This window comes from Cotesia glomerata, linkage group LG10 (genome assembly GCF_020080835.1).
Source record: "Cotesia glomerata isolate CgM1 linkage group LG10, MPM_Cglom_v2.3, whole genome shotgun sequence".
In the NCBI taxonomy this organism is placed as follows: Eukaryota; Metazoa; Arthropoda; class Insecta; order Hymenoptera; family Braconidae; genus Cotesia; species Cotesia glomerata.
The window spans coordinates 9466675-9493868 of NC_058167.1; the positions used below are offsets into that span (position 1 = coordinate 9466675).

The 27194-nt window shown below is 26.9% G+C and overlaps 1 protein-coding gene across 5 annotated transcripts in view; it reads left to right on the plus strand.

The window, feature by feature from the left end:
* The window catches only part of LOC123272755 (serotriflin-like), a 153705-nt gene that overhangs the window by 124630 nt on the left and 1881 nt on the right, over positions 1 to 27194 (plus strand). For 4 of the 5 annotated variants that reach the window (XM_044739751.1, XM_044739750.1, XM_044739749.1 and 1 more), the window contains 4 exons: positions 3975 to 4066; positions 5893 to 6029; positions 7994 to 8139; positions 18539 to 18745. In XM_044739751.1, the coding sequence (XP_044595686.1) occupies positions 3985 to 4066; positions 5893 to 6029; positions 7994 to 8139; positions 18539 to 18745 (572 nt within the window). In that variant the 5' untranslated portion in view covers positions 3975 to 3984. The remainder of the gene's footprint in view (positions 1 to 3974; positions 4067 to 5892; positions 6030 to 7993; positions 8140 to 18538; positions 18746 to 27194) is intronic. The other variant, XM_044739752.1, reaches the window with a different exon arrangement.

Sequence of the window (27194 nt, forward strand, 5' to 3'; positions counted from 1 at the left end):
AGGTAATCCTCGGTTAAATAAAAGAAAAATGTAATTTTTTCAATAATCAGTAGCTTATCGATATTGTCGGACGGGATAAAATCAAAGCGAGTTTAGAAAATGAAAAGAAACGTCACTTTAAGGAATCCATTTGTTTTCCAGGGTAATAATGTTTTATTTTATCATTCCTTTTGCCGTGAGCTTAAAACGAGGTCCAGCTGGTCTGGAACGGCGCTAACTTACAGTGAACGATGTTATTGACCAACTGGGTGCTGTCAGCTAAACGACATCGTTCGGTGGATAAGCCAGCGTTGAAATGGGATACATTGTCTTGTCCTTGTCCATTGGGTTTTATTTTTTTGATGACTCTCCACTTTTAAGTGTAATCATTTTATTCTTTCGACTATTAGTTATTATTTTTAAAAAATTCTCTTTTCTTTCAATTTTATTTCTTAAAAAAAAGCCTATTAAAATTTTTTTTCTTTCATTATAATTTTTTAATTTTATATAATTTTTAAAGAACTTATCTCTTAATTATCATCCATATTATTAAGAGAATAAGCAAAATTTTGTGGCCAGTGTATTGATATGATAAAATGAGTTTTTATGGTTAAATTTGATATCGTTGGAAAAGTCTTGACCTGGAGTTGTGCCTTTTTATGGTTTCATATCATTCTCACCAATAGTCAATTTATGATGATAAATATTTAGGCTGCATTCGAAAATCCTCTATTTCTAGATACGTAATTAAGAAATGACCTTGTATCTCGTGAACTATTGACATTCTTAAAGATATAAGCTCATCCCGATGTTACACTCATCAAGACCTTTCATTTGAGTACCCACATCAATTTTTCATATATTTATATATATTATATATATATATGTATATATGAAAAATATATCAAAATGCATGAGGGTACTCAAATGAAAGCTCTTGATGACTGCAACATCGGGATGAGCTTATATCTTTAAAAACGTCAATAGTTAAGAAAGTACAGTGCAATTTTGCATAACTAAGAAATGACCTTGTATCTTGTGAATTATTGACAATTTTAAAGATATAAGCTCATTCCGATATAACACTCATGAAGACCTTTCATTTGAGTACCCACATCAATTTTTCATATATATATATATATATATATATATATATATATATATATATATATATATATATATATATATATATATATATATATATATATATTATATATATATATATGAAAATATGAAAAATATATCAAAATTCATGTGGGTACTCAAATGAAAGCTCTTGATGAGTGTAACATCGGGATGAGCTTATATCTTTAAAAACGTCAATAAATAAGAAAATACCATGCAATGTAACATAAGTCATCTATACTAATATTATAAAGAGGAAAGATTTGATTGTTTGTTTGTTGGTTTGTTTGTTTGTTTGTCTGTTTGTTTGCATTGAATAGGCTCCGAAACTACTGAATCAATTTGAAAAATTCTTTCACTGTTGGGAAGCTACACTATCCTCGGGTGACATATGCTAGGTATATATGTATATTATATTATAAATAATTTATAAATTTTCGTTAAATACTCGTGCGAAGCCGGGGCGGATTGCTTGTTATTTAATAAAGTAAGATTTTACTTATTTACAGTTCACAAGTCAATGCAGTCACGTAGTAACTGCAAGATTGCTAGTATATTTTAAGTCAAAAATTGATTTAATAATTAAATCAAATAAAAATAATCTCTACACGAAAAGAACAATAACCCACTGTACATCCTCGTATAGTATACTCCGTGGTATTTGTAGTGAAAAAAAATTTCAGACTATGGTCAATATCCTCCAAAGTATACTAAATTATTTTTGGACTGTACTCAGTGAAGTCTTCGATTTAATCGATTAATTTTTCTGGTTATATCGCGTAAAACTTCACGGGATATAATCTGAAAAATTATTTCGTGTAAATTAAATTGTACTCGGTTGAAATTTGGATTATGCCCACGGTGACTCCGCCATTTTTTTTTTCTAGGGCCTGCGCGTAAAGTGCTGTTTATAATTTGTGAGTTATAGTCAATCAGCATATTGGACATTAATTAAAATATAATCAGTGAATTATATGAGTGTGTGACTATTTATATATTTTGATATGTAAAAATATTTTTTTCTTAGCCTAACATTTTTAATTTCGAAGAGTCTAAGAAAAGAAAAAAAAATTTTTTAACCCCAAATTATCGGAAAAATTGTGCTTTAATGCTCCTTAAATGTTTTTGATGTATGTAATAATTATTTAAAACAATATTTGACTAACCTAATATTTAAAATACATAATAGATATGATAATGCTAAGTGCGCAGGCGCTAGAAAAAAAATTGGCGGAGTCACCGTGGGCATAATCCAAATTTCAACAGAGTATAATTTAATTTACACGAAATAATTTTTCAGATTAAATCCCATGAAGTTTTACGCGATATAACCAGAAAAATTAATCGATTAAATCGGAGACTTCACTGAGTACAGTCCAAAAATAATTTAGTATACTTTGAAGGATATTGACTATAGTCTGAAATTTTTTTTCACTACAAATACCACGGAGTATACTATACGAGGATGTACAGTGGGTTATTGTTCTTTCCGTGTAATGAGTGAAAAAAAATTAGTTTATATTTGATAACTATATATATAAAAATTTAATTCTCTATTAGGGAGAAAATTTAGCGACCATGCGCCATCTGTTAGAGATTTTCAGTACTAAATTTATTAAAAAAATTATATATCGTTATTTATAATCATATCGAGCCATATTTGTTCATGAATAGCCCAATTTCAAGCCGGAAAATTAAAAACTATTTTTTAAAATAAAAATCGCAACTTTTTTCCATTTTTTTTTGCTTAATAACCGTCTAATTAAAATAAAAAAATCACACCCCCTCATCGACTACCGACAAATTAAATGAAACATATTCATACACAAATTAGTGAAATTTCTATCTATATATTTCGCGCATTTCACAGGCGGTTTATTTCAGTATAACAGTAAATATCCACATGATCACTCAAAGCGACACCGAAACATTTATTCGCATCAGCTCGCAGAATTTATATTTCGCTAATTAACAAAAAATTATTTAAAATTTAAATAAAGTAAAAGTCTTTGACAATTATAGAATAGAATATTCATTAAAAAAGTTTTTATATAATTAACCTGACCTGAAATCAAACAAAAGCGTTAGATTATTTAACCGAGTAATGAAACAGCAACAAAAGCTAATTAAATATAGTTTGGACTAGATTTGACGAGTTTTTCATCCAAAACTCAACCAGTAAAATTCGCATTAATTAATACAATAATAATATTATTTAACCGCATTATAAAATATAGGTTTTTATATTATATATTACATCGGGGAATTACGTAGCGCGCTAAGTACCAGAACTGGTTTAGTGTCAAGTGTTGAGAATGTACTATGTATTATTATATGCAGTGTGAATTTCCTCCACGACGGAGGTCATTACAATTTTAAAAAAATATTACATTAGATGGGGATCGTTAACACACACTCTAACGATTATTAGAGCAAAGTAATTAGCATGGGGCAGTTAATTACGGGGCTAAGAGTTTCTTCAAGGACACCGCGCTTTTTTTATACGGCTCTTTTTTTTACACCAGGTCATTAAAAATTTATTTATCGTCCGCATAAATTTATTTTATTAATTATATCAATTTACATTTTATTAAGCGTGAAAAAATTTTATTTTATTTTTTTTGAGAGGGTAATTTATTATCTTTCTTGAAAATATTTGAAATAGCAAAGAAGTTACTTTGAAAAGCTGAAAAGTTGTTGGGACTTTGTACTCTTATTTTCTCAACTTTTGAGTATGTTATCGGCGAGCTGTGATGAAGTGCACTGGCAAAACTCCTCTGGCATCAAGTAGCTGTAAATAAAAGGAGATAAAGATGAAGATGAGCAAAGTTTACATTTACTTACCGTGATTTTTTTCTTGTTTGTTTCAGGAAAGTGACAATGAGGCTTCTTTGGACGTTTGTTATCATGATTGCGGCGCTACCCGCCGCTTTGCCCTGGGAAACGGATCGCAGTAAGCCTAGTAGAGTATCAATTGTTTATTTATTTATTTAATTATTTTTTTTTTTTGAGGATAATTGGGTATTATTACAGACAAAAATTAATTTTTGAGTTTTTAATTTTGAGCTTTTGGAAATTGAAAATTTTTTTAAATGGAGATTTTTACAAAAATTGGGAAATTTACAAAAAATTAAAATTTTTTTATTAAAATTGAAAATTTTTTTTTAATAAAAATAAGAAATTTTGATAAAAACTTTTTTTTTTATAAAAATAAGAAATTTTGATAAAAATTTTTTTTTTTAATAAAAATAAGAAATTTTGATAAAAATTTTTTTTTTTAAATAAAAATAAGAAGTTTTTATCAAAATTTTTTTTTTTAATAAAAATAGGAAATTTTGATAAAATTTTTTTTTTTAATAATAAAAATAAAAAATTTTGATAAAATTTTTTTTTTTAATAATAAAAATAAAAAATTTTGATAAAAAATTTTTTTTCAATAAAAATAAGAAATTTTGATAAAAGTTTTTTTTTTTAATAAAAATAAGAAATTTCGATAAAAAACGCAAATATTTTTAGTTTTTTATTATTTTCAAAAATTGTCCAAGATTTATCAGAAAATAAAATTTTCCCAAAAAATTTTAAATCATAAAAAATTAAATTTTTGGTCCTTCGAATTTTTTTTTTTTACTTCAAAATTTTTTTCAAAGATTCTTTTCAACAAAATTAATTTAAAAATTAAATTTTTCACTCATAAAAATTCAAAATTTCTAAAAAAAGAAAAGAAACTTTAACAATTTTTAAAAATAGAAAGGTGCTTTTTAAATTAATTTTCAGATCTTTTAAAGAAAATCTTCCAAATTCTTTATAACCAAATAATTTTTTAAAAATCCGATTAACCCAAGTACCAATTAAGATTTAATTTCCCCATAATACTCCCCTTCTAAATTAAAAGACTCAATCCACAATTTACCGTAAAATTTCCCGAGAATAAAATATAAAAACAAATTTCATAAACTTAGCACGTCGTAAAATATTTCTGTCATAAAAAAAGAACCCCACAAATAAAAAATAAAAAAAAAACTTTGGAAATTAGCATACAATTAATTATAAAAGAAATAATTAATTACCAGCGATAAAAAATGGATAAAATTAATATAATCGAGTACGAGATAGAGGCAGTAACTAGTAAAGTTACCTTCAAAGCTTTTACCTTAATTCCATTATCATAAAAAATAAAAAAAAAAATAATAGTAACATAAATATAAATCAGCGATTAAATCGAGTGTTAACCAAAAGAGCCAGTAATACTGTGGACCATGACTAACGATTAAGTGATTACAAACTAACTCGGCTATAATAAAAATATGGTAATTTCTTTGAGCGGCACTTATATTACTAACTCTAAGGAGAACCTTTTAAATAGATTAAATAAAACCACAAAGCTTGACCTCATTTTACTAAAACGCACGAACGTTTGACTTTCTTATCACTCTCTGAAAATTTATAAAACACACATCACTTATCCCCAATAAAAAATTTAAAAAACCTTTCTCTTCTTCTCTTTTTTACCTTTTAGTGTATGAAGCCGTCAGCGGCACCGGTCCAACATACTTTTTTAATATGCCGAGTAAGCTCATCGCTTATCGGGTTTTGAGCTTTCATTTTTTAAGTCCACATGCGTTATTTTTTTTTGACATGTACACGCGAAGGTGTCGCAGTAATGTACTTTCTTCTTTCTTTTCGGTTAATGTTTTTTGCACATCTTTTAGCTTTTTGCAATGGTCTATCTTGGAAAAAAAAAAAAAAATAAGAAGGAAGAAAAGTAAGTTTTTGTTTCCTCTGTTTCAGTGCCACGTTTGTACGGTGACAAGATTCCCACGAGAGTCTTAACGCCGAGTAATAAAAAAGTTCAAAGGAAAATAGTGCTTTACCACAACTTCTTTCGGACTCACGTAACTCCTACGGCTGCCAACATGCTCGTTATGGTAATTGTTATTAATTATTGTTCTTTTTTTTTATAGTTTTGATGTTATTATCAAAAAGTGACAATAAGTTGATCTGGTATTTAATTGTTTTTTGGTCAAATATTTTTGTAAAATAATAAAATTAATTTTTTTTATTTCTTATCCTTCGAAAAAAATTTTTTTTTATAAAAAATTGAAAAGGAAAATTATTTTTAAATTTCATTCAGAATTTTTTTTACTTAATTTTATTATAAAAAAATTTTTTTTGATAATTTTTATTAAAAATAATCAAAAATTAAATTTATTAAAAATCAATCAAAAAAATTAAATTAGAATTTTTTTAATTAATTTTAAGTAAAAAATTTGAGATTTATTAAAAAAAAATTAAATTATTTAAAAATATATTATTAATAAAACTTCATAAAAATTTTTTTTTTGGTCAAATTTTTTGATCCTTTTCGATACAAAAAATCAAAAATAAAATTCTTCAAGAATGAGTACTTGAAAAAAATTCAATAAGAATTTATTTTCACTTAATTTTATTATAAATTTGTATAAATTAGTATAAAAAAATTTTTTTTGATCATTTTTATTAAAAAAAATTAAAAATAAAATTTATTAGAAATCAATCAATAAAAAAAAATTAAATAAGAATTTTTTTAGTTAATTTTAAATAGAAAAAAAATTTGAGATTTATTAAAAAAAAATTAAATTATTCAAAGATATATTAATAAAACTTATTAAAAATTTTTTTTAGTCAAATTTTTTGATCCTTTTCCTTACAAAAAATCAAAAATAAAATTCTTCAAGAATGATTACTTTGAAAAAAATTCAATAAGAATTTTTTTACTTAATTTTATTATAAAAAAATTTTCATTGATAATTTTTATTAAAAAAAATCAAAAATTAAATTTATTAAAAATCAATCAATAAAAAAAAATAAATTAGAATTTTTTTAGTTAATTTTAAATAGAAACAAACTTAGAGGTTTATTAAAAAAATTAAATTATTTAAAAATATATTATTAATAAAATTTTTCGATCCTTTTCGTTACAAATAATCAAAAATAAAATTCTTCAAAAATGATGACTTTGATAAAAATTCAATAAGAATTTTTTTAGTTAATTCTATCATAAAAAAAAATTTTGTTGATAATTTTTGTTACAATAAATCAAAAAAAATAATTTTTTAAAAATTATAACTTTAAAAAATATAACTAAAAATATTTGATACTAATCCTTAGAAAGCATTAAAAATAAAAATTTCCAAGCTTGTGAGCACTAAATTGAGTGTTGGCTCTACCCAACGACAAAAGATAAAAAAAAGAAAATAATAAATATAAAGTTTCTTGAGGCGTGAGCCTAAGAGTTCGTATTGGCGAACAAGGTAGCCCGAGCGATTGTTTGCCCGCGTTTATTTATTCATCTTTTGTCTATTAAAAAAACAATACTCCATCTCGTCCCACTCCAATATAAAAGAGCTTACAAAAGCACACGGTCATTGACACGGTTCTCCTCGGGCTGTCATAATAATTGTATCATGAGGCGTAAAAGTGTGAGCCAACTCAGGTGAATAAGCGAGTGTAAGCTCTTTTTTTACTCCTACATCTATATGATAAATAATAATAATAATATACACCCGAAGAAAACAGAGAAGGGGATACGGATAGTTCCCCTTTTATTAAATCTTCCATAACGTCTATTACACATACATCCCAGCCATATTATTTATATATCAACGTCAAAGTACTTTGATTGGTTTTTTACCTTTTTCCATCCGTCTCTAGTCGCTTCTTCCTTTGTACCCATGTCCATGTCTGTCAGCCAGACGATCAATAAAAGTTGTGAAGCTTCCAATTTATTCTCATTCTTATTTGTATTTTTATAAGCTAAAAGTTGCTGGATTTTGAATTTATAAGTATTAAATTTTAATGAAAAAGGATTTTGTTAATAAATTTTTGAATTTGAATTTGATCCTTTTTAAAGAAATGGCACACCGGAGCCGCTAAAGCTGCGCAAAGATGGGCTGAGGCTTGCTATGCACTCACACATGACAATGCTACTGGATTGCATATCGACGCGTTTGGAAGCTGCGGACAAAATATATTTATTTCAACGGCTCAAGTTCCTTGGTAAGTTTTTTTTTACAAGCTAAAAGAATTTTATTTTTAGTAAAATTTATGTTTCTACAAAAAAGGTTTTTTGAAAACTGACATTAATTTCAAAAAAATGTAGCTTAATAATTTTTCGATATTAAAAAACAACAATAAACTAAAAAAAAAAAAACATTATTTAACATTAAATACTTAATTTGAATGATTTTTAGCATTTTAGTACCTGAGTTGTCCGCTAGGTGGCGCATGATCGAAAATTCTCTCGCTGTTAGACTCGTAACTTCTAACTATATAATAAGATTAAAATCTGAAAATAAATATTACAAATAAATAGTTGTTTTAATTCATTATTCAATTAGTTAAAATAACAATTATTATGTTAATGTTATTCTTAATTTTTTAAAATAATATTTAATTTATTAAAAAAAATTTTTTAATCAAAAAACTTAGAAAATACATTTTTAATCGTTAAAAATTTTATCTGCATTATTTTTAATTAGTTAGTGCATAGTTTGTCCGCTAGGTGGCGCATAGTCAAAAATTCTCTCACAGTGAGATTAGTAACTTTTAACTATATAATAACATTAACGTCTAAAAATAAATATTACAAATAAATAGTTGTTTTAATTAATTACTCAATTTGTTAAAATAATAATTACTATTTTAATGTTATTCTTAATTTTTTAAAATAATATTTAATTTATTAAAAAAAATTTTTTAATTTAAAAACTTAGAAAATATATTTTTAATCGTTAAAAATTTTATCTGCATTATTTTTAATTAGTTAGTGTCTGATTTGTCCGCTAGGCGGCGCATAGTCAAAAATTCTCTCACAGTAAGACTGGTAACTTTTAATTATGTAATAAGATAAATTAAAAGTTTGAAATTTCTTAGATTAGATGGTTTTTTATCAACGAAATTTTCTATTATTAAAATAATTCTGTCTTGCAATAATTTAAATAAAATTATCGGATAATAAATCTAATTTTCGATCAAACTCGCTCATAAAACGAAAGCTTTTATGGAAGTAAATTTTTTTTACGAAAGAAAAACTTTTCGTGAAGAAATAAATTCCGTTTTCTGAGGGATAATAATTATAATTCACTGAAATTGAGAAAGTAAAAGACGGAAATAAGAAAAGAATATAAAGTTCGTTAAGGAAACCACAAATGTTAAATGTTAAATGTCCTGTATCTAGTCTTAACTCTGGAATAGAGATGCAACGAAAGGTGGTTGAAGTTCTGAGAGAGCAAAGGTTGGCACCTGACGACCAGACGGAGCATCTGGCACAAGTCTCGGGTTCGAAATTCTGACTAACAAACTTTAGTCCTTGAGTAATTACAATTAATAACCAGTCATAAGATTTGAGAGAAGAGGATTATCTTTTATTCGAGAAATTCGTTTTAAATTTAAAATATAAGACGGAGGGTGACTAAAAAAACACAACCGGGTATGACTGGTACATTGTAGTTTATCTGTGGAGCGGGCGTAGTTCTCGGGAAAATACGAGCCTTTTTTAGCAGCTGAGAGATCCTCCCAGGTATCGTAACTCGTGCTGAAGAAAAACTAATGACCCGAGCTGAGAATTTGCTTCCTCGATTTTTCACCGAATTTTTTAAGCTTCAAGTATTAAAAAATAATATTTGCAAGGATTTCAATCGTTTCGCGTACATTCAATCTTTAATGTAAACATATACATATATGAATGTATGATGAAAGGAAAAAGAATAAAACGTTATCCACAAATTTTAAGTAAATATTTTTTTAAATTGGCTATTCTGAGTCTTTTTTTTTTACATTCTTAATAACTATTTCTATTTTAAATCTGAAATTAAAAAAAAAATAAAATTTATAAAGCACAGATAATATGTTTTAACTATAGACAATTATTTATTATTTATTAATTAATATTTCATGTCTCAAACACTAAAAACGTGTATTAAAGCAGTTAGATAAGATTTTGTGTCAAAAGTGCGTTTAAAAAATTTTTTTTGCTAATTCTTACAAATAAATTTTAAGCTTAAAACTGAAAAAATAATTTTTAAAAACCCAAGAGAGCGCATTTTTTTAATTTTACGCATTTTTAGCATTATCAATAAAAAAATTTTGTGATCAAAAGCCAAAAAGTCTTCTAAATTTTTTCTGCTTACACGGAAAAAAGTAAACTGTAATAAATATTAGTCGATTTATAATAACAGCCAAGACCAGTGATTGCAGTTTCAATCGGCTTAGCGAAATGAATGGAAATTTTCAAAAAATGTTTTTAGAGATAATACACTGATAGAAGGATTTGTTTATAGTTAAAAAGATTTCTTAATATTTAACAAATCATTTATTAGAAGCCATTTGTTAGTCCTTAACAAATATTTGTTAATATTTAAAAAGATTTATTAATATTTAATAAATGAAAATCAGATTTATTAAATACAAACAAATCATTTTAAATACTAAGAAATATTTGTTTAATACTAAAAAATGGTCTCTAATAAATGATTTGTTAACTATTAACAAATATTATTTAATATAAATAAATCCTTCTATCAGTGTAGATAATTTAATAAACTATTTCACCACAAAGCGTTTTTTTCAAAAATTTCATTCGTTTCGTGAAACCAATCGAAACTGCAATTGCTCTGCTTTTGGGAGTGCGACAGAGATAGTTCCGTTGAACTCCGTGAGAGCAAAGCGAGAAAAAGATGGTCTCGCCTGATAAGTAATAATCAACTGCTAAAAATTACCATTTCAAACAGTAAAATCGTGATTTTACTAATCACTTTATAATATTTATCATCTAAATGCTACAATTTATACTTAAACTGGAAGAAAATACTATTTGAAACAGAGGTTGGCAATAGCCTAATTGGCTCGGTACCTGCATTTCGAAAAAGTGGGACCAGGGTTCGATTCCGGCGCGCACCAATATTTTTCAATGATTATAAACTAAGAATATGTGCGTTTCATTGCCAGCCTCTGTACTGGTCGGGTTTTCTGTGGTTTTCCCGTATAGTTATGGAGGTAAAATGTCATTATAGAAGTACCTCCATACTATTTAAGACCGTAATGCAAATGCAGGTACTGATTATAACGCGTAAGTCGGCCACAGTCGCAGCACATGTGTGTCGGGCATGAAAGAAAAATCCCGACATGCAGGGGTGGGGACGAAAAAGTGGTTGAGAGTTATAATGACGGGGTTGAGAGATTATATTGCGGAGAAAAAGTGGAGAGACAATAATTCCCCACCCTCCCTTGTAAAACACTCTACAGTGATACAAGTAAAACCATCCTCAATTACTATTTGAAACAGTAATATTCGTTATGTGAAGGTCGAAAATGTTAAAGTACAATAATTAAAGATTTTGATTTTGATATTTATCATTTCGTACCTAAAAAATAATCGCATAATATGTAAAAAGTATAAAATAAAGTTAGTAAATTTCTAATACAAGCAACGTCAATATTTACAAAGTAAAATGGTAAATTTTAAACGCAACGCTAAAAATGAGACTATAATTATTGACATGCTTGGACCAGTATTGCCGATGGGTCGAATCTCGATTACCCTTTCCTCAAAGTTCGATTACCCGTTTTTACCCAACACTGTTACCAACTCTATTTTGTGAGCGGCAAATATGAAAATTTATTTATAATTTTATACCCTTACAGTATTGACAATATAAAATGCATAAAATAATTAATTATTAAATAAAATTCTTTATTTTATATAAAAATTTTATAATGTTTGTAGCAACATTATTATAAATTTAATGTTTGAAATTTTTACAAAAGTCATAACGTAACATACATAAATATACTAATATATAAACGTCTTTCTTATCCCAAATATTAGTATTTAACATTTCTTCGTTTGGTTCAAAGTTAATAGTATCACTATCTTAGGATAAAAGTTTTTAGTAATTAAAATAGACTTTAATGTATCAGTTAATAAGTTATTTCTATGATCAGTTTTTACATTTTTAATGACATTGAATTTAGCTGTCACTTGAAAATTTTTTAATTTTAACAATCAAATTTCTGGAAAAAATTATTTTTAAAAATTGTATTTTTAAATTTTTAAAATTTCTAAATGTCAATTTTTTGATAATTATTTATTGTCATAATTTATTTGTTACAAAAATTTTAAAATTATCAAATATCCGCTAAATTAATTATTATACATTTTTAATGTCACTGAAAATTCTCTCAACGGATACATTTGAAAATAGTAAAACTTGTCATAAAAAGTATGTAACTTTTTAGATTCTTAAAGAATAGTTCACCATTAATGGTGAAATTAATTAGCTTTTTATATTAAATTTGATATCTTAAGATTTCCCTCAATAATCTTCGAGGTCTAAATTTACATAAATATTGAAATCAGTCAAATCCAACAACGCGTGTCGATTGCATTTATTATCTAACTCTTGCACTACAATATTTTTACAATATTCCATCTTGATTAAGCTGATTACCCGATTTTACCCACTCAAATCTAATTACCGTCGACTTACCCATTCGATATCGAATTACCTGAAAAATGGGTAATTACCGGACATTGGCAACACTGGCTTGGACTGGTAAAATGTATATTTTAAGAGTAGAATTTTTACTGTTTGAAATGTTAAATTGTCCTAGATTGAGACCCCCTTCTCCTCATCTGAATTCCCCTTCTTCTCATAGAATGGACTATATATTGAAACGGCAATTTTTACTGTTTGAAACTGTAATTTTTTAAGATAGAGTTGTTATTTACTATAGTGACAGCTACTAATCACTTATTTTCGATATTAAATTATAAATTGTGGCTTCTACACTTTCGACATTAAGTTCTGTAATATTTATATTTTTGCCATCCCGATGTCCGCTGTACTGTTTGAAACTATAAAAATTAACTGGAATCCGACGGAATTTTACAGTTAACTTTTTTCCGTGTATTAATTGTTTATATTTTTAAATATTATATTGATTTAATTCTACTGATAATAAATAAAATTTTTTTATACTAACCCGAAATTTTTATACTAACCTCACATTTGATTCGAAAGGCAAAAAAAAATTTTTTTTAACGCCCCTTTAGCATTTAAACCGCCATTCATTAACCCACAATGAGAATTAAGATATTAAAACATTATCCTCTTGCCAAAAAAAAAAACCGATCTTGCTTTGACAATCTTCGCTGACCCTAATTTCCATCTCACTTTCTTTTTACAACGTATAATATCATCAGATAAGAAACGAATTCCACTTACTTGACGGAAGCTAACTTTCCGAAAAAAGCTTCGAGATAATTATTTGATAAGAAATTTTTCCCTTACGTGTCACATTTCTCCGAATAACTATAACAATATTATATATAATATTCCATAATGTAAAATTTTTTTTTCCCTACTTTATTATAAAGTCCCGAGATTTCTTCGTATTTTTTCTACTGCAGCCATTTTGCTGCGCTGTGATAATATAATATAAAAACTAAATGTCTCACTCGGTATCAGTATCGTCTTGGCTCTATTTTCCTTTTCCTGTTCCTTTTCCCAGAAGCAGTGTCGCAATTCCCAGAATCGAATCGAATCACGTATCGTTTTTCGCCGACAGTGTCGAGAGCTCTAATCCTCAGTGCGACAACTTTTTCCGGGGTGCTGCCGATTCGATAGGAACAAGAAATAATAAAAGTCGATTGAAAAGAGAACGACCTGGCACCCGGAATCGCTGAATACCAGTTGAGAGTTACAGATACTGATACAGATACAGATACAACCGAGTTTCAGTTTTCTGATTTGGCAGGAAAACTAAATCTGATTACGAGCTCGAATGGCCACGGACTAAACGCTCGATCGAAATCTGCTTTATCGATTCTCGCTTTTTACACCGACTTCACTTCTATACTAAAGATATGCGTCAGCAAATCACGAGAATGCGTTTTTATCCCCTCCTTTTATCCATTTTCCCTTTCTGCCCAATCGCGACTGCAACGTAGGAATCGAAAAGAGCTTCTACTTAGTTTACAATTGCAAGACCCGCTGGCCCGGAAATGATAATCCCATTCGGAGAATAGAATCCAGTCGTACGTTATGCGAGAACTATTTTTGGTGTCACTACACAGCGCCACCTGTTGGCTCAGTTCTTTAGTTGACGCTGCCAATTTTTTATGCTTATTATGATATTCATTATTTATTTCCTCCACTATTTTTTAAAGGAATTTTTTTTTGCAAGTTTACAATTGAATTCTTTCTTTTAAATTATTTTGTCGTTTTTAAAAGTAGCTATTTTATGCACAGAAAAAAAATTTACTTGAATTAAGTAAATAATTTATCTTGATGTGACTAGAAAAATTCTTAAGGGGGATAGCCACTGTGAGGATCGAAAAAATAGATGATTTTCGGGAATTTTTTTGACTGGGATAAAAAAGGAATTTGGGGTTCGGGGTTTCTTTGTTTTATAAAGTTTTTTACACGGAAAGAAAATTGAAGGAATTTTTACTATTTCACTATTGTAATTTTTATTGAATTAAATAGTAACGGTGGACTATATTTCTCATTTAGTAATTTTTACGATCTACTATTGTAAATTTTATCCAACAAATAAAGCTAGCAAGAAACTTAAAAAGTCGAATAATATAGAACAAATTATACAATATGTGATTGTAAACTTTACAATTCAACTATTGTAAAAATTGACAGTCGGTTTTTTTAAAAGAAATTTTAGGAAGGAAGAGAGATAGGAGGTTAGACTACTTGGTACCTATACAGTAACCGAAAAACGAAATTGGAGTTTTCGTCTTATCCGGGAATCGAACCCAGAATCGTTACAAATTTTTTTTCAAATTTATTTTGATTTTTTTTTTATACGATATTTTATAATAGTAGTTCATGCTTTCTATTACACGTATTACTTGATTATTATCAATTATATTTATAATTTCTATTTAAAATTATTAAAAATAATCAGCACAAACTATAGCGACCCAGATTTTTAGATTTTAACTTTGTTTTTATGTAAAAAGCGGACGGTCAGAGACTAAATAATATAAGGATGCATGCTAATCTTATAATAGATGGGAAACTACAGTGAAAAAAAGATATTTGACAGCTTGCAATTACACACGCTAGGCAGCGCAAGAATAACTTTTACATGAATCCACAGATTCGGTAGAATTTGGCGCCAAGTTCCGTTCAAATCCGTTGTAAACGGAGCGCGAGACTACCGACTGTGTTTACTGTAAGCAGAACGGTATTTTGAGGTTGCAAAATTTTATTTAACTCTACGGTACTTCTTGTTCTTAAATTTTATATTATAACAGTAATTCATGCTTTATTTTACTGATATTAATTAATTATATTCAATTATAACAATTAATCTACTTGAAATTATTAAATGTTATCAGCACAAACTATAGCAAGCTCAAAAATTTCGATCCTGACTTTTTTTCTATGTAAAAAGTGACATGCCACAGACTAAATAATTCGAGAATTCATGATAATCTTCCAATAGATGGGAAACTACAGTTAAAAAAATACATTTCACAGCTTGCATCTACATCCGCCAGGATGCGCTGGAATTGTTTTTACATAAACTGTAGCTTCAAGGGGATAGTTTGCTATAAAAAATGCAGCCAACGCGAGATTTAAGTTGGTACCAATTGTAAATTTTTATTATAATTACAAAAAATACTAAAATCCGAACAAAAACAGTTTCACTGTAAAAAAATCGCGCCAAGTCCACGTTCATAAGACTATCAAGAAAAAAAAATGTCTTTTTCCTTTACAAAAAGATATAAAATAAAAAAATTAAAAAATCCAAGTAACCGATATGATTGTATTTGATTTTCGGAAATTAAAAAAAATTTTATTGTAAATTTGAAAATTAAAAAAAAAATTTTGGAACGTACTTGGTGTGCGTCATTGTGTATTTCAATTTTTTTAAAGTTCTGGTAAATAGATTTTACGAATTTCATTAAAAATAAAATATTTTGCAACCACGCACACTAAATACGTTCCAAAATTTTTTTTTTAATTTTCAAATTTACAATAAATTTTTTTTTAATTTCCGAAAATCAAATACAATCATATCGGTTACTTGGATTTTTCAATTTTTTTATTTTATATCTTTTTGTAAAGAAAAAAGACATTTTTTTTTCTTGATAGTCTTATGAACGTGGACTTGGTGCGATTTTTTTACAGTGAAACTGTTTTTGTTCGGATTATAGCTTAAAGGGGATAGTTTGCCACCGGAAATGTATTAAATTAAAATTGTCAATTTTTATTATAATTACAAAAAATACTGAAATCCGAACAAAAACAGTTTCACTGTAAAAAAATCACGCCAAGTCCACGTTCATAAGACTATTAAGAAAAAAAAATTTTATTTCTTTACAAAAAGATATAAAATAAAAAATTAAAAATCCGAGTAATCGATATGGTTGTATATGATTTCGGAAATTAAAAAAAATTTTGTTGTAAATTTAAAAATTAAAAGAAAAAATTTTGGAACGTACTTGGTGTGCGTCATTGTGTACTTCAATTTTTTTTAAAAGTCCTAGTAGATAGATTTTAGGAATTTCATAAAAAGTGAAATATTTTGTAACCACGCACACTAAATACGTTCCAAAATTTTTTCTTTTAATTTTTAAATTTACAACAAAATTTTTTTTAATTTCCGAAATCATATACAACCATATCGGTTACTTGGATTTTTAATTTTTTATTTTATATCTTTTTGTAAAGGAATAAAATTTTTTTTTCTTAATAGTCTTATGAACGTGGACTTGGCGTGATTTTTTTACAGTGAAACTGTTTTTGTTCGGATTAACATAAACTCGGAGTCTAGCGCTGTGCACGGCCATCGCTCACACTAAATGAGAAACATTCCAATTCAACTATTGTAAAATTTGTTATAGTTCTATTGGAAAGATACACAGGCAGCACTAGAAATTTTAATCTCTTACTTTTTACAATAGTAATATTGTACTTTTTCTAATCATAAGTTGTAAAATTTCATGAATTAAGAGTAAATTTTCTTCTAAAATATTTGATAATTAATAGTAATGAAAGTATTGTCCAGCTTTACAATAGTTGTATCGTAAATTATCCCAGAAATTTTTTTCCGTGTACGTTTTGGAGACTGGTAATTTTAGAGTAATAATAATTTCAACAAAAAAGTATTATGTGTAATAAATATCAAAAAGCCTTTGATAAATTTGTTTCTTTAAAAATTCTTTGAGATAAAATTTGGACGAGATTAGAAAATTCGAAATTTTAGGATAAGTCCAACTTTATATAAAAAAGGTCTTCATAAATTTTTCCATATCTCTGACCCTTCAGTAAAAATTCAAGATCAAAATCACCAGCAATCAAAAAGATAACTAGCTTTTTTTTGAAAAAATTAAACTTCCAAATTTACTTAGTCAAAAAAGAAGACCTAATTTGAAAGAGGATAGCCACCAAACTGCGTTATAATCTGCATGCATGTGGTTATCGTTTTACGTAGGGGATTTTGAAAATTTAGATTTTAAAAAAAATGGCGACATATTAAAAAATTTTTCGTTTTTTTTTCTCATTTTTTTAGATTCAAACAGCCCTAAAAAATTTCAAAAATTAAAATTTTCCAAATCCCCTACGTACAACTATAGCTATTGAATAGATGAATACGGAAAAAAAAAGTTGCAAATCGGTTCATATTTATGCAAATTATAGATCCCACCAGTTCAAAAAAAGTAGTTTGAAGAAAAACGCGTTTTCGTCAGACTGCCGCGTGTGCAATAGTCATTTGACACGCTGTCACAAAAATGATTATAACTCGAAAAATATTCGGAATTTTCATATAAAACTCTAGATACATATTTTTGAATGTATAAACTTTGATTCAATAAAAAAAATTTTTTTTTTTTAATTTTCCAGTGGTTATCCTCTTTAAGAAATTTTTCTTGGCTTAAATAAATTTTATGTGATTTAGAAATTGTTCGTCTTAATTCAAATTTTTTAATATTATTTTTTTGGTTCAAGAATTTTTCTCTTGATTTAAGTTAATTTTTTTTTTAATGTGAAAAATGAATAAATTTTGAACTGTCTAAAGGAATTTTTTTTCTTCTTCAAGCTTTTTGTTGACGCAATAAGAGAAAATTCTTTTCATTCGAAAATGGAAAGATCGAATTCGCGATTGCGAAAATCTTTCACGGAGAATTTAGTGAGGTCGTAAAGGCGCCATTTTTAGGGCAGTCTTGGAAAAATTTAATGCAGTAATAAATCGAGGGAAATAGTTCTTAGAATTGGACAAGGGGTGAAATTTTCTCGGGGGAATAATCAATTTTGTGCTTCTTCAAAATTAATGTTTTGTATTAGAAGAATTTTTTTTTTTATTTCTATCCTATTTATTTGAAAAATTTGAATTTTTTTTTTAATTGCAAAATTGAATCTATAATTTTCAGGTTCTTTGCCATTAAAACCTGGTACTTGGAGCATCAAATTTTCAAGTACGGGCCTCATGCTAAAAATGACCTCAGCCAAGTTGGTCATTACACGCAGATGGTTTGGGCGCCCACTCATCGCGTAGGCTGCGGATGGGCCAAGTGTAATGGAACTCGAGGACCTCGCGGGCAACCTTATTTCAGCTATGTCTGCAATTACTGTCCAGCGTAAGCAATAATATAATTTTGATTTATATAAAAAATATTTTTTTCAATTTAACAGATTTAAAAATTTATTATAGAAAATTTTTAAGTTAATTTAAATTTGCCCAAAAATATATACTTAGATATATACTGAAAAAAAAATTAATTTGATTCAAGAAAAAAAATTTTAAATTAAGAATATTATTTTAAAATGTTTCATTGAGTTGAATAAAAAAAATTAAAGAAAAATTTTTGAATTAAATAGACTAAAAAAAATTTATTGGTTCAAAAATTTTTATTTTGAGTCAAGTTAATTTTTTTTTAGTCTACGCTTAGTAGTTAAAAATTCCGACAGGTGGCGTATGAACTTAAAATTTGCTCATACGTACAAAGTTACTTTAAATGTTTTATATTTCCAATCAAACCATGATAAAGTTTAATTTCGACGTTCTAATTAGCAAATTGTCTAATTCCATTTTAAAGAATCTTCCATTTGCACGAAAAAAAAAAATTAGTTAAAAATTTATTGTCACTTTAAAAAACAATTTTATATCTAATAGAGGTATAATACTTTGGCTTGGATCATTCAAATAATTTATTATTGGACTATTGCTACATCAAAATGTTAAAAAATCACTCTCTAAAAAATAATGAGTTAGACCAATTGCTAATTAGACCGTCAATTTAATTTTAATACTTTTAAAAATATCAGAGTATATATTTTTGGGGAAATTTGAATGCATCGCAGGATGTATAATTTATTAACAATAAATATTTATCAAATCAAAAAAATCATTTATATTAACACTAGGGTAAAAGACCCAATTAGTGGCGGGAATCCTATTACTGACACTTTATTTGATTTTGACATTTATTAAATTAATGAAATCATTAATTTTTATTATGAATATATTATCTCTGATCTTTGAGACCTTTAGATCAAAAAAATTTTTAATTTTTATCCCAAGTAGAACATTTTTCTACTTAGTAAGTAAAAAGTTTTCGATTTGTTTATGTTACGTGAGATTGAAGAAAAACAGTAATCTGATTTTGTCTTGTGATTTTTGTTTTGAGACTATCTTTATTTATTTTCATCTCTGTGCTTTATTGGATACGATTCTGATGAGAAAATAAAAATTTGCTCTTTACATTCTAAATTCTGTAAATGTAAATTTATATTTTAAACAATACTATTATAAATGTGAATATATGATGATTATGGATTTTGTTAATTTGCCATTCGGCTAATGAGGCCTTGGCATAACTGTTAATAATTAAATAAATAAATAAATTTTTTTATTGAAAGAAAAAGTGCCACTAATAGGGCTTAGAGGTGCCACTAATGGAGTCTTTTACATTATATAATATCAAAAACTATTTTTCTCAGTTAACTATAGTTAAAACATCTTTGTTTAAATTAAAATAAAGATTTTTAATTGTTAGATATATTCACCCAAGGATGGTATGAGTGCTCATACACTGATAGAAGGATTTCTTACTATTTAAAAAGATTTCTTAGCATTTAAGAAATCATTTCTTAAACATCATTTTTTAATATTTAAAAAATATTTCTTACATACAAAGAAATATTTCTTAAATACTAAGAAATATTTTTTAAATGCTAAGAAATGATTTCTTAAATACAAAGAAATCTTCTTAAATGCTAAGAAATCCTTCTATCAGTGTACCGACAATAATGTGGTGAAAATAAATAATAAGTAAAAATTAAAAAAAAAGGCCATTCGGCAGCCGAAATGGAAGTAGATTTTTCAAATAAAAAAAATTGATTTTTAATGAAATAATATAATAACACTGATAATGTATAACTTAATTCATGAATTAAAAACAAAATTCAATAATAAATTTAAAACTATTTACAACAAATTTTGGAAAAAAAATTATCTTGTGAAGAAAAAGTTTCTCAAATATTTACCAAAGAATTGCACAGATTATAAGATTTGAATTATAAATGTCCAAATTTTAAGTAACTGCTGAGAAACAACAGTTTTCAAGTTAATCAGAATTTTGCAACCGGATAAAATTTTAGTTGAAGAAAACAATGGTTAGAACTAATTTGTGACATATTTACTGACAACCTACCCGAAAACATTACACAAAAGACTGATCAATATCGTAATTATTGAAATTACATCATGATTAAGCTATGATGTAGACAATAATTCTAAAACGGCTGCAACAGTAAAACTGTTTCATTAAACGAACTCTAAAAAGAGTAATATTGAGGCTACTACCACTTCTTAGTGGTGAAAATTGAAGCTTATTAAAAGAGCTTTACGATGCATTTTACCGAATTTCAATATTTTGTCTAGTTCAGTAATTATACCAAGTTGAAGTAGTAAAAACATCAATTTTTACGATTTTTAAAATTTCAAAATCCTATCATTTCCAAATTACTCGCCCGATTAAGCTCATCTTCGAACTTAACTTTGGTCTTGATCGATAGATAAAGCATGCTGAGTTTGAGAAGAATCGGTCATAAATTGAAAACGCTATCGTTCTGACAAGCCGCGTTATATCGTATAAATATATATATATATATATATATATATATATATATATATATATATATATATATATATATATAAATACATACATATATAAACTTTTGAACTATATATATTTTCTGACTCAGCTCGACAAACTAAGTCAGAAAATGGCTAAATTTTTTAAAAGTTGCGCCACGAGGACGGCTGCAATAGTTAGATTTTTATAAAATCTACTAAAAATTTAAAGAATTTAATAAATAAAAATTTAATGTAAAATTTAAAAATTAGTCTAACATCAATTTGGATCGGGGATAATGGCTTTGAAATATAGAACTCTTTATTTAGTGAAAACACCGATCTTCGGAAAAAATAGTAAATTATATTTAAAACTTTAGAAAAAAATTCTCACTTTGCAATAAACACAACAACGTATAGTAATAAAAGGAAACATTCTTCAGCAGTTGGATCGATTTGTTCGATTTACTCCCATTTTCACTTCTAAAGAATATAAATAGTGACGAAAAGCAGAAAGCAGCCAAACAATCTGTATTCACTCCGGTCATGCTTGTTGAGCTTCTCAACATAATTCTCAATTCTTTGGCACCATAAATTCGACTCGAACTCAAACTCGGTCCATTTTTTACCCTAGTTCTTTTATTTTATTTTATTTATTCTATTTATTTGTCGGTTTTCCTCTTCTAATGCGGGATAAAAATATGGGATGCAAGTCTGGCCATAAAAATAACAGATGCCTCGGCTGAAGCGCTCTCGGTGAAATAGTATGCTTCAAAAAGACAATGCATTTTTCGATCTCGTTTTTCATTTATATCTGCCGACAGATCTTCCGATCTCAGGTCTCAGGCTCGTTCTCCAAACCGCGGGGTCATACTTTGTCACGTAAATTCATAAATCTAAAGATTTTTTGTTTATGTATTGCTCGCGAGCATTGACGACAGCTTTTATACATAAAATGTTGAACAATGAGAAATTTTATATTATTATTTTACAATTTTTTTTCGAGAATTTAGAAAAAAAATGTATTTATTTATAAAATTAAAAATTAGAGAAATTAACATTAATTGGTAATTTAAAAAAAATACTTAAAGGTAGAAGTTATAATTTTTTTTCTATATTTAAATTTAAAATTGTTAAATTTATATTTTTAAAATTAATTGATCAATTTTTGTAAATTAAATTCATAATTTTTAATTATGATTAACTAAATTTATTAATTAATTTTAAATTATAAAATCGGTGACTCAAATAGACCAATTATCGACGGATTGCGTGATTAGTTTATTGAAATTAAAAATAATTTATCAAATATGCTTAAAAATAATTATTGATTTTAAAAAATTATTAATTATCAATCAATAATTCAATAATTAATTATTTAAATAATTTTCTAAAGTAGATTTATAAAATTAAAAATAAAATTCACGCTTACGAGCTGTTTTTATAAACTTGAGATTTTTTATTAATAAATGTTTAATATTTTTTAATAAAAAATTTTTTTTCAATTTTTTGCGTCCAAGGTAATTTAATATATTATAAAGTAACATAAGCCATTGATAATTGGTGCTTTTAGCTTTTAGATTTTATGTAAAAATCATAAAAAAATATTTTGAATTTTTGTAGAAAAATTATAAATAAATAAAAAATATCAATAATTCTATTAAAAAAAAAAAAATTAAAAATAAAATCGCGCGTATTTAAAGAAATTTTTAAAAATTAATTAAAATAAAACTTGAATGAAATCAATAGAAGGATATAAATACATATATCGGCATAAAAAAAAAGGAAAAGTCAGTCTTTAATGTCTAGCAAAATTGAATTTCAGAGTTTGAGTCTAAAAACGTCTTGGAAAGAATGTTGTTGATTTTATCGGCGGCTGCGGTATTTTTAAAATATGTTTTTCAGAAGATAACAAGTCACGGTATCTCCTTCCGATTCGGAGTCTTTAGACGTTTTTCTAAGCGATAAAAACGGAAGGAAGATTCGGTGACAGTTTACCGTGGCACAAAAGTCACGCGTCAATCGATCTGTCACATAAATTCCCGCAATCGGATTATTTTTTTTATCGTGCCTGTCACCCGTTAAATATTTTATAATAAAACTCGATACGTTTAAATAATCTCTGTAAATTACTGGGAGTTTAAATTTATTTACTGTCCATTACTCCGGAATCCAGCGATGATGACGATAATGATAGTGTTATTTGGCACCGCGCACTAAATTAAGCTCCGTGATTTAGAAGCGTTCTTCAAATGCTTCTTGGTCACGACACTATTTTTGGTTTATGCCCCAAGTAATTTTTTTTTTTCAACAATAGACCTCGTAATTATTTTTTTTACATCATTATTTATTACAATTCATTTTTTTTCATTAAAAATTTTTTGAAAATTTAATTACTGATTGAAGGATTTAGTTCTACTGAATAAGATTTAGTAACAGATACTAAATGATTTAGTAACAATCCTTTCATTACCAAATATTTAGTAATAGGTACTATAGTATATTTCTTACCTACACGGAAAGAAAATTGAAGGAATTTTTACTATTTCACTATCGTAATTTTTATTAAATTAAATAGTAACGGTGGACTATACTTCTCATTTAGTAATTTTTACGATCTACTATTGTAAATTTTATCCAACAAACAAGGCTAGCAAGAATCTTAACCCTAGACTGGTCATCATTTTTTTAGTTTCTCGCTCGCACTATAGCGAGTCTCTATAGGTTGAGTAGTTGTTATGCGGCGTCACGCTATACGGGTGACCAGTCTAGGGTTAAAAAGTCGAATAATATAGAGCAAATTATACAATATGTTTGTAAACTTTACAATTAAACTATTGTAAAAATTGACGGTCGGTTTTTTTAAAAGAAATTTTAGGGAGGGAGAGAGATAGGAGGTTGGACTAATTGGTAACCATACAGTAACTGAAAAAAGAAATTGAAATTTCCGTCCTCTATCCGGGAATCGAACCCAGAACTTTTTGTTGGCAGCCAGAGACTCTCCCTCTACGCTATCCGAGGTAAACTAGTACCAATGCCCTTTAACATTTACATAAACTCGGAGTCTAGCGCTGTGCACGGCCATCGCTCACACTAATTGAAAAACATTCCAATTTAACTATTGTAAAATTTGTTATAGTTCTATTGGAAAGATACAGAGGCAGCACTGGAAATTTTAATTCTTACTTTTTACAATAGTAATATCGTATTTTTTCTAATCGTAAATTGTAAAATTTCATGAATAAATAGTAAATTTTCTTCTAAAATATTTAAAAATTAATAGTAATAAAAGTATGGTCCAGCTTTACAATAGTTGTATGGTAAATTTTCCCAGAAATTTTTTTCCGTGTAGGGCAGGAAAATAAGAAATGTCTCAGATTACATGTAATTGTTGACTGAGGCGAAGCCGAGGTCGACAAACATGCGATCTGAGGCTTTCTTATTTCCTGCCCGTGGTGAGAATGCTATTTTTCTCCTCGACGGAGGCGGAAAGCGGCATTTTCATTTAGCGCAGCGGACGGAAAATTGACGCTTTCCGCCCGGAGGGAAGAAAAATCATTTATTAAAGCCCGTTTAGTTCCACCAAATAAATATTTAGTAGTATTTAACAAATTATTCATTGGTCATCAATAAATCGTTTATTGGTATTAAAAAAATTAATTTTTTAACTAATTTTAGCATGTTAGCTAACTTTTTAACTTAAAATAAATAAAAATTATTAGAATAAATAATTTTAAATAAAAATATGAGGTATTATAAAGAAAAGAATCTCATTAAATTATATTTTTTTGTTTGAGACATTCATAAAATTTTAAATTAAACAAGTTTTTAACCTATCAATAATAGACAAATTGAAAAATGTAAACTAAACTCCACTGAGAAAAGACATAAATAGAAGCCATTTATTAGGAGTTGGTGTGTTTTCCAAGGGAAGATAAATCTCCCAAAATCGAGCTGAATAAAATAATCTGAATCAGTGAATAGGTTATGTATCACTTAGACATTGGAATTAAAGCATAGCTATCTATCGACAATACTTATCAAATAAATATTTAGTACCTGTTACTAAATATTATTTGGTGGAAATAAATATTTATTTTTTGCCCTCTGGGCGGAAAGTGGCAACTTTCGTCCCGCTGCGCTAAACTAAGTTGCCGCTTTCCGCTTTCGTCAGACAAAAAAATAGTATACACTCCTCGGGAAGTAAATAAGAAAGCCTCAGATCACATGTTTGTTGACCTCGGCTTCGCCTCGGCCAACAATTACATGTGATCTGAGACATTTCTTACTTTACTTCCCTAGGTGTGTCATATACTATTCCATGTAATAAAGCTTTGTTCATATAAAGAAATCATTTATTAAACTGTAACAACTAATATTGATGGGTACAAAATATTTGTTTCTCCCAAATAAATGAATAAAAATTTTGTTTTGTACACCCATGAAAAAAAATATATGTCGAAATACATAAAAATATATTTAAAATATATTAAAAATCTATAAAAAATATATAAATATATATAAATTATGTATAGTAAATATATTTTTAATAACTAAATTTTGGCCGATTTTCATATATATTTTATATATTTCAAATATATTTTAGATATATTCACAATATATTTTTTTTATATTTTTAGCTATGTATTTTCTATGTATTTTAAGATATATCTTGAATATATCTAATATATATTTAAAATATATATGAAAATCGGCCAAAAGTTAGTTATTAAAAATATATTTACTATAAATATTTTTTATATACATGGAGAGAAATTTATAGGAACCTTTCCAAAAATTATGGGAATGATTCCTATAATAAAATGATCATTATAGGTATCAATCCTATGCTCATTATGGGAACCATATCCATAATTTATTGGAAATATTCCTATTCAATAATGGAATAGCTTCTATATATTATTGGAATGGTTCCTATAATATTATAGGAATGGTTTCTATGATATTATGGGAATGACGCAAATAATAATAGAAAAAAGTTTATGTCCATAATAATGGAGCAATCACATCAAAAATATAAAGTAATTATTATATATTTTTTTGCTAATAAATTTTTTTTTTTGTAAATAAAAATTGATCTTTCACTAGAGTGAAAATAGTATATTACACCCCTCGGGAAGTTAAGTAAGAAATGTCTCAGATCACATGTAATTGTTGGCCGAGGCGAAGCCGAGGTCAACAAACATGTGATCTGAGGCTTTCTAATTTACTTCCCGAGGAGTGTATACTATTTTTTTCCTCAACGGAGGCGTAAAGTGGCAACTTCGTTTAGCGCAGCGGGGTTAAAGTTGACGCTTTACGCCCGGAGGGGAAAAAAATTTCTTTTTTATAATTTTTATTTACATGTTTACTTAATCTGAAATTGTTTATTCCAACTCAGTTATTATTATGTTAGATAATATTGAAAAATATTGTAGAAATTCTAAGGTTTCTCTAATAAAAGGAATATTTTATCACTATACAATTAGAGGAGCAAAGTAGATATGGAAATTCATTGTTTATTTTTACAATTTCATTTCATTTTTAAAACAAATTATTTATTTACAATAAATACGTTGAATATTTATTAAATCCACCTTTTGGGTATGTAACTTTTATTGTTTATATGAATAATATTACTTATTTTACATATTTCAAATGATATTATTGGGAAGCAAGTAAAATTATCGAAATTACTAATAATTTCAAATGCTTCAAAGTGGTCATCGAAGTTACAAATAACTTGAGTTCTAATGATAAATATCTCAATATTATTAGGCATCATCACTATAATATTATGGGAATGGTTCCCATAATATTATAGGAATGGTTCCTATAATATTATAGAAACTATTTCTATATGTTATGGGAACCATTCCTATATATTATGGGAATCATACCGATATTACAGTTATAATTATAGGTATTGTTCCTATAATTATAGGAACCAT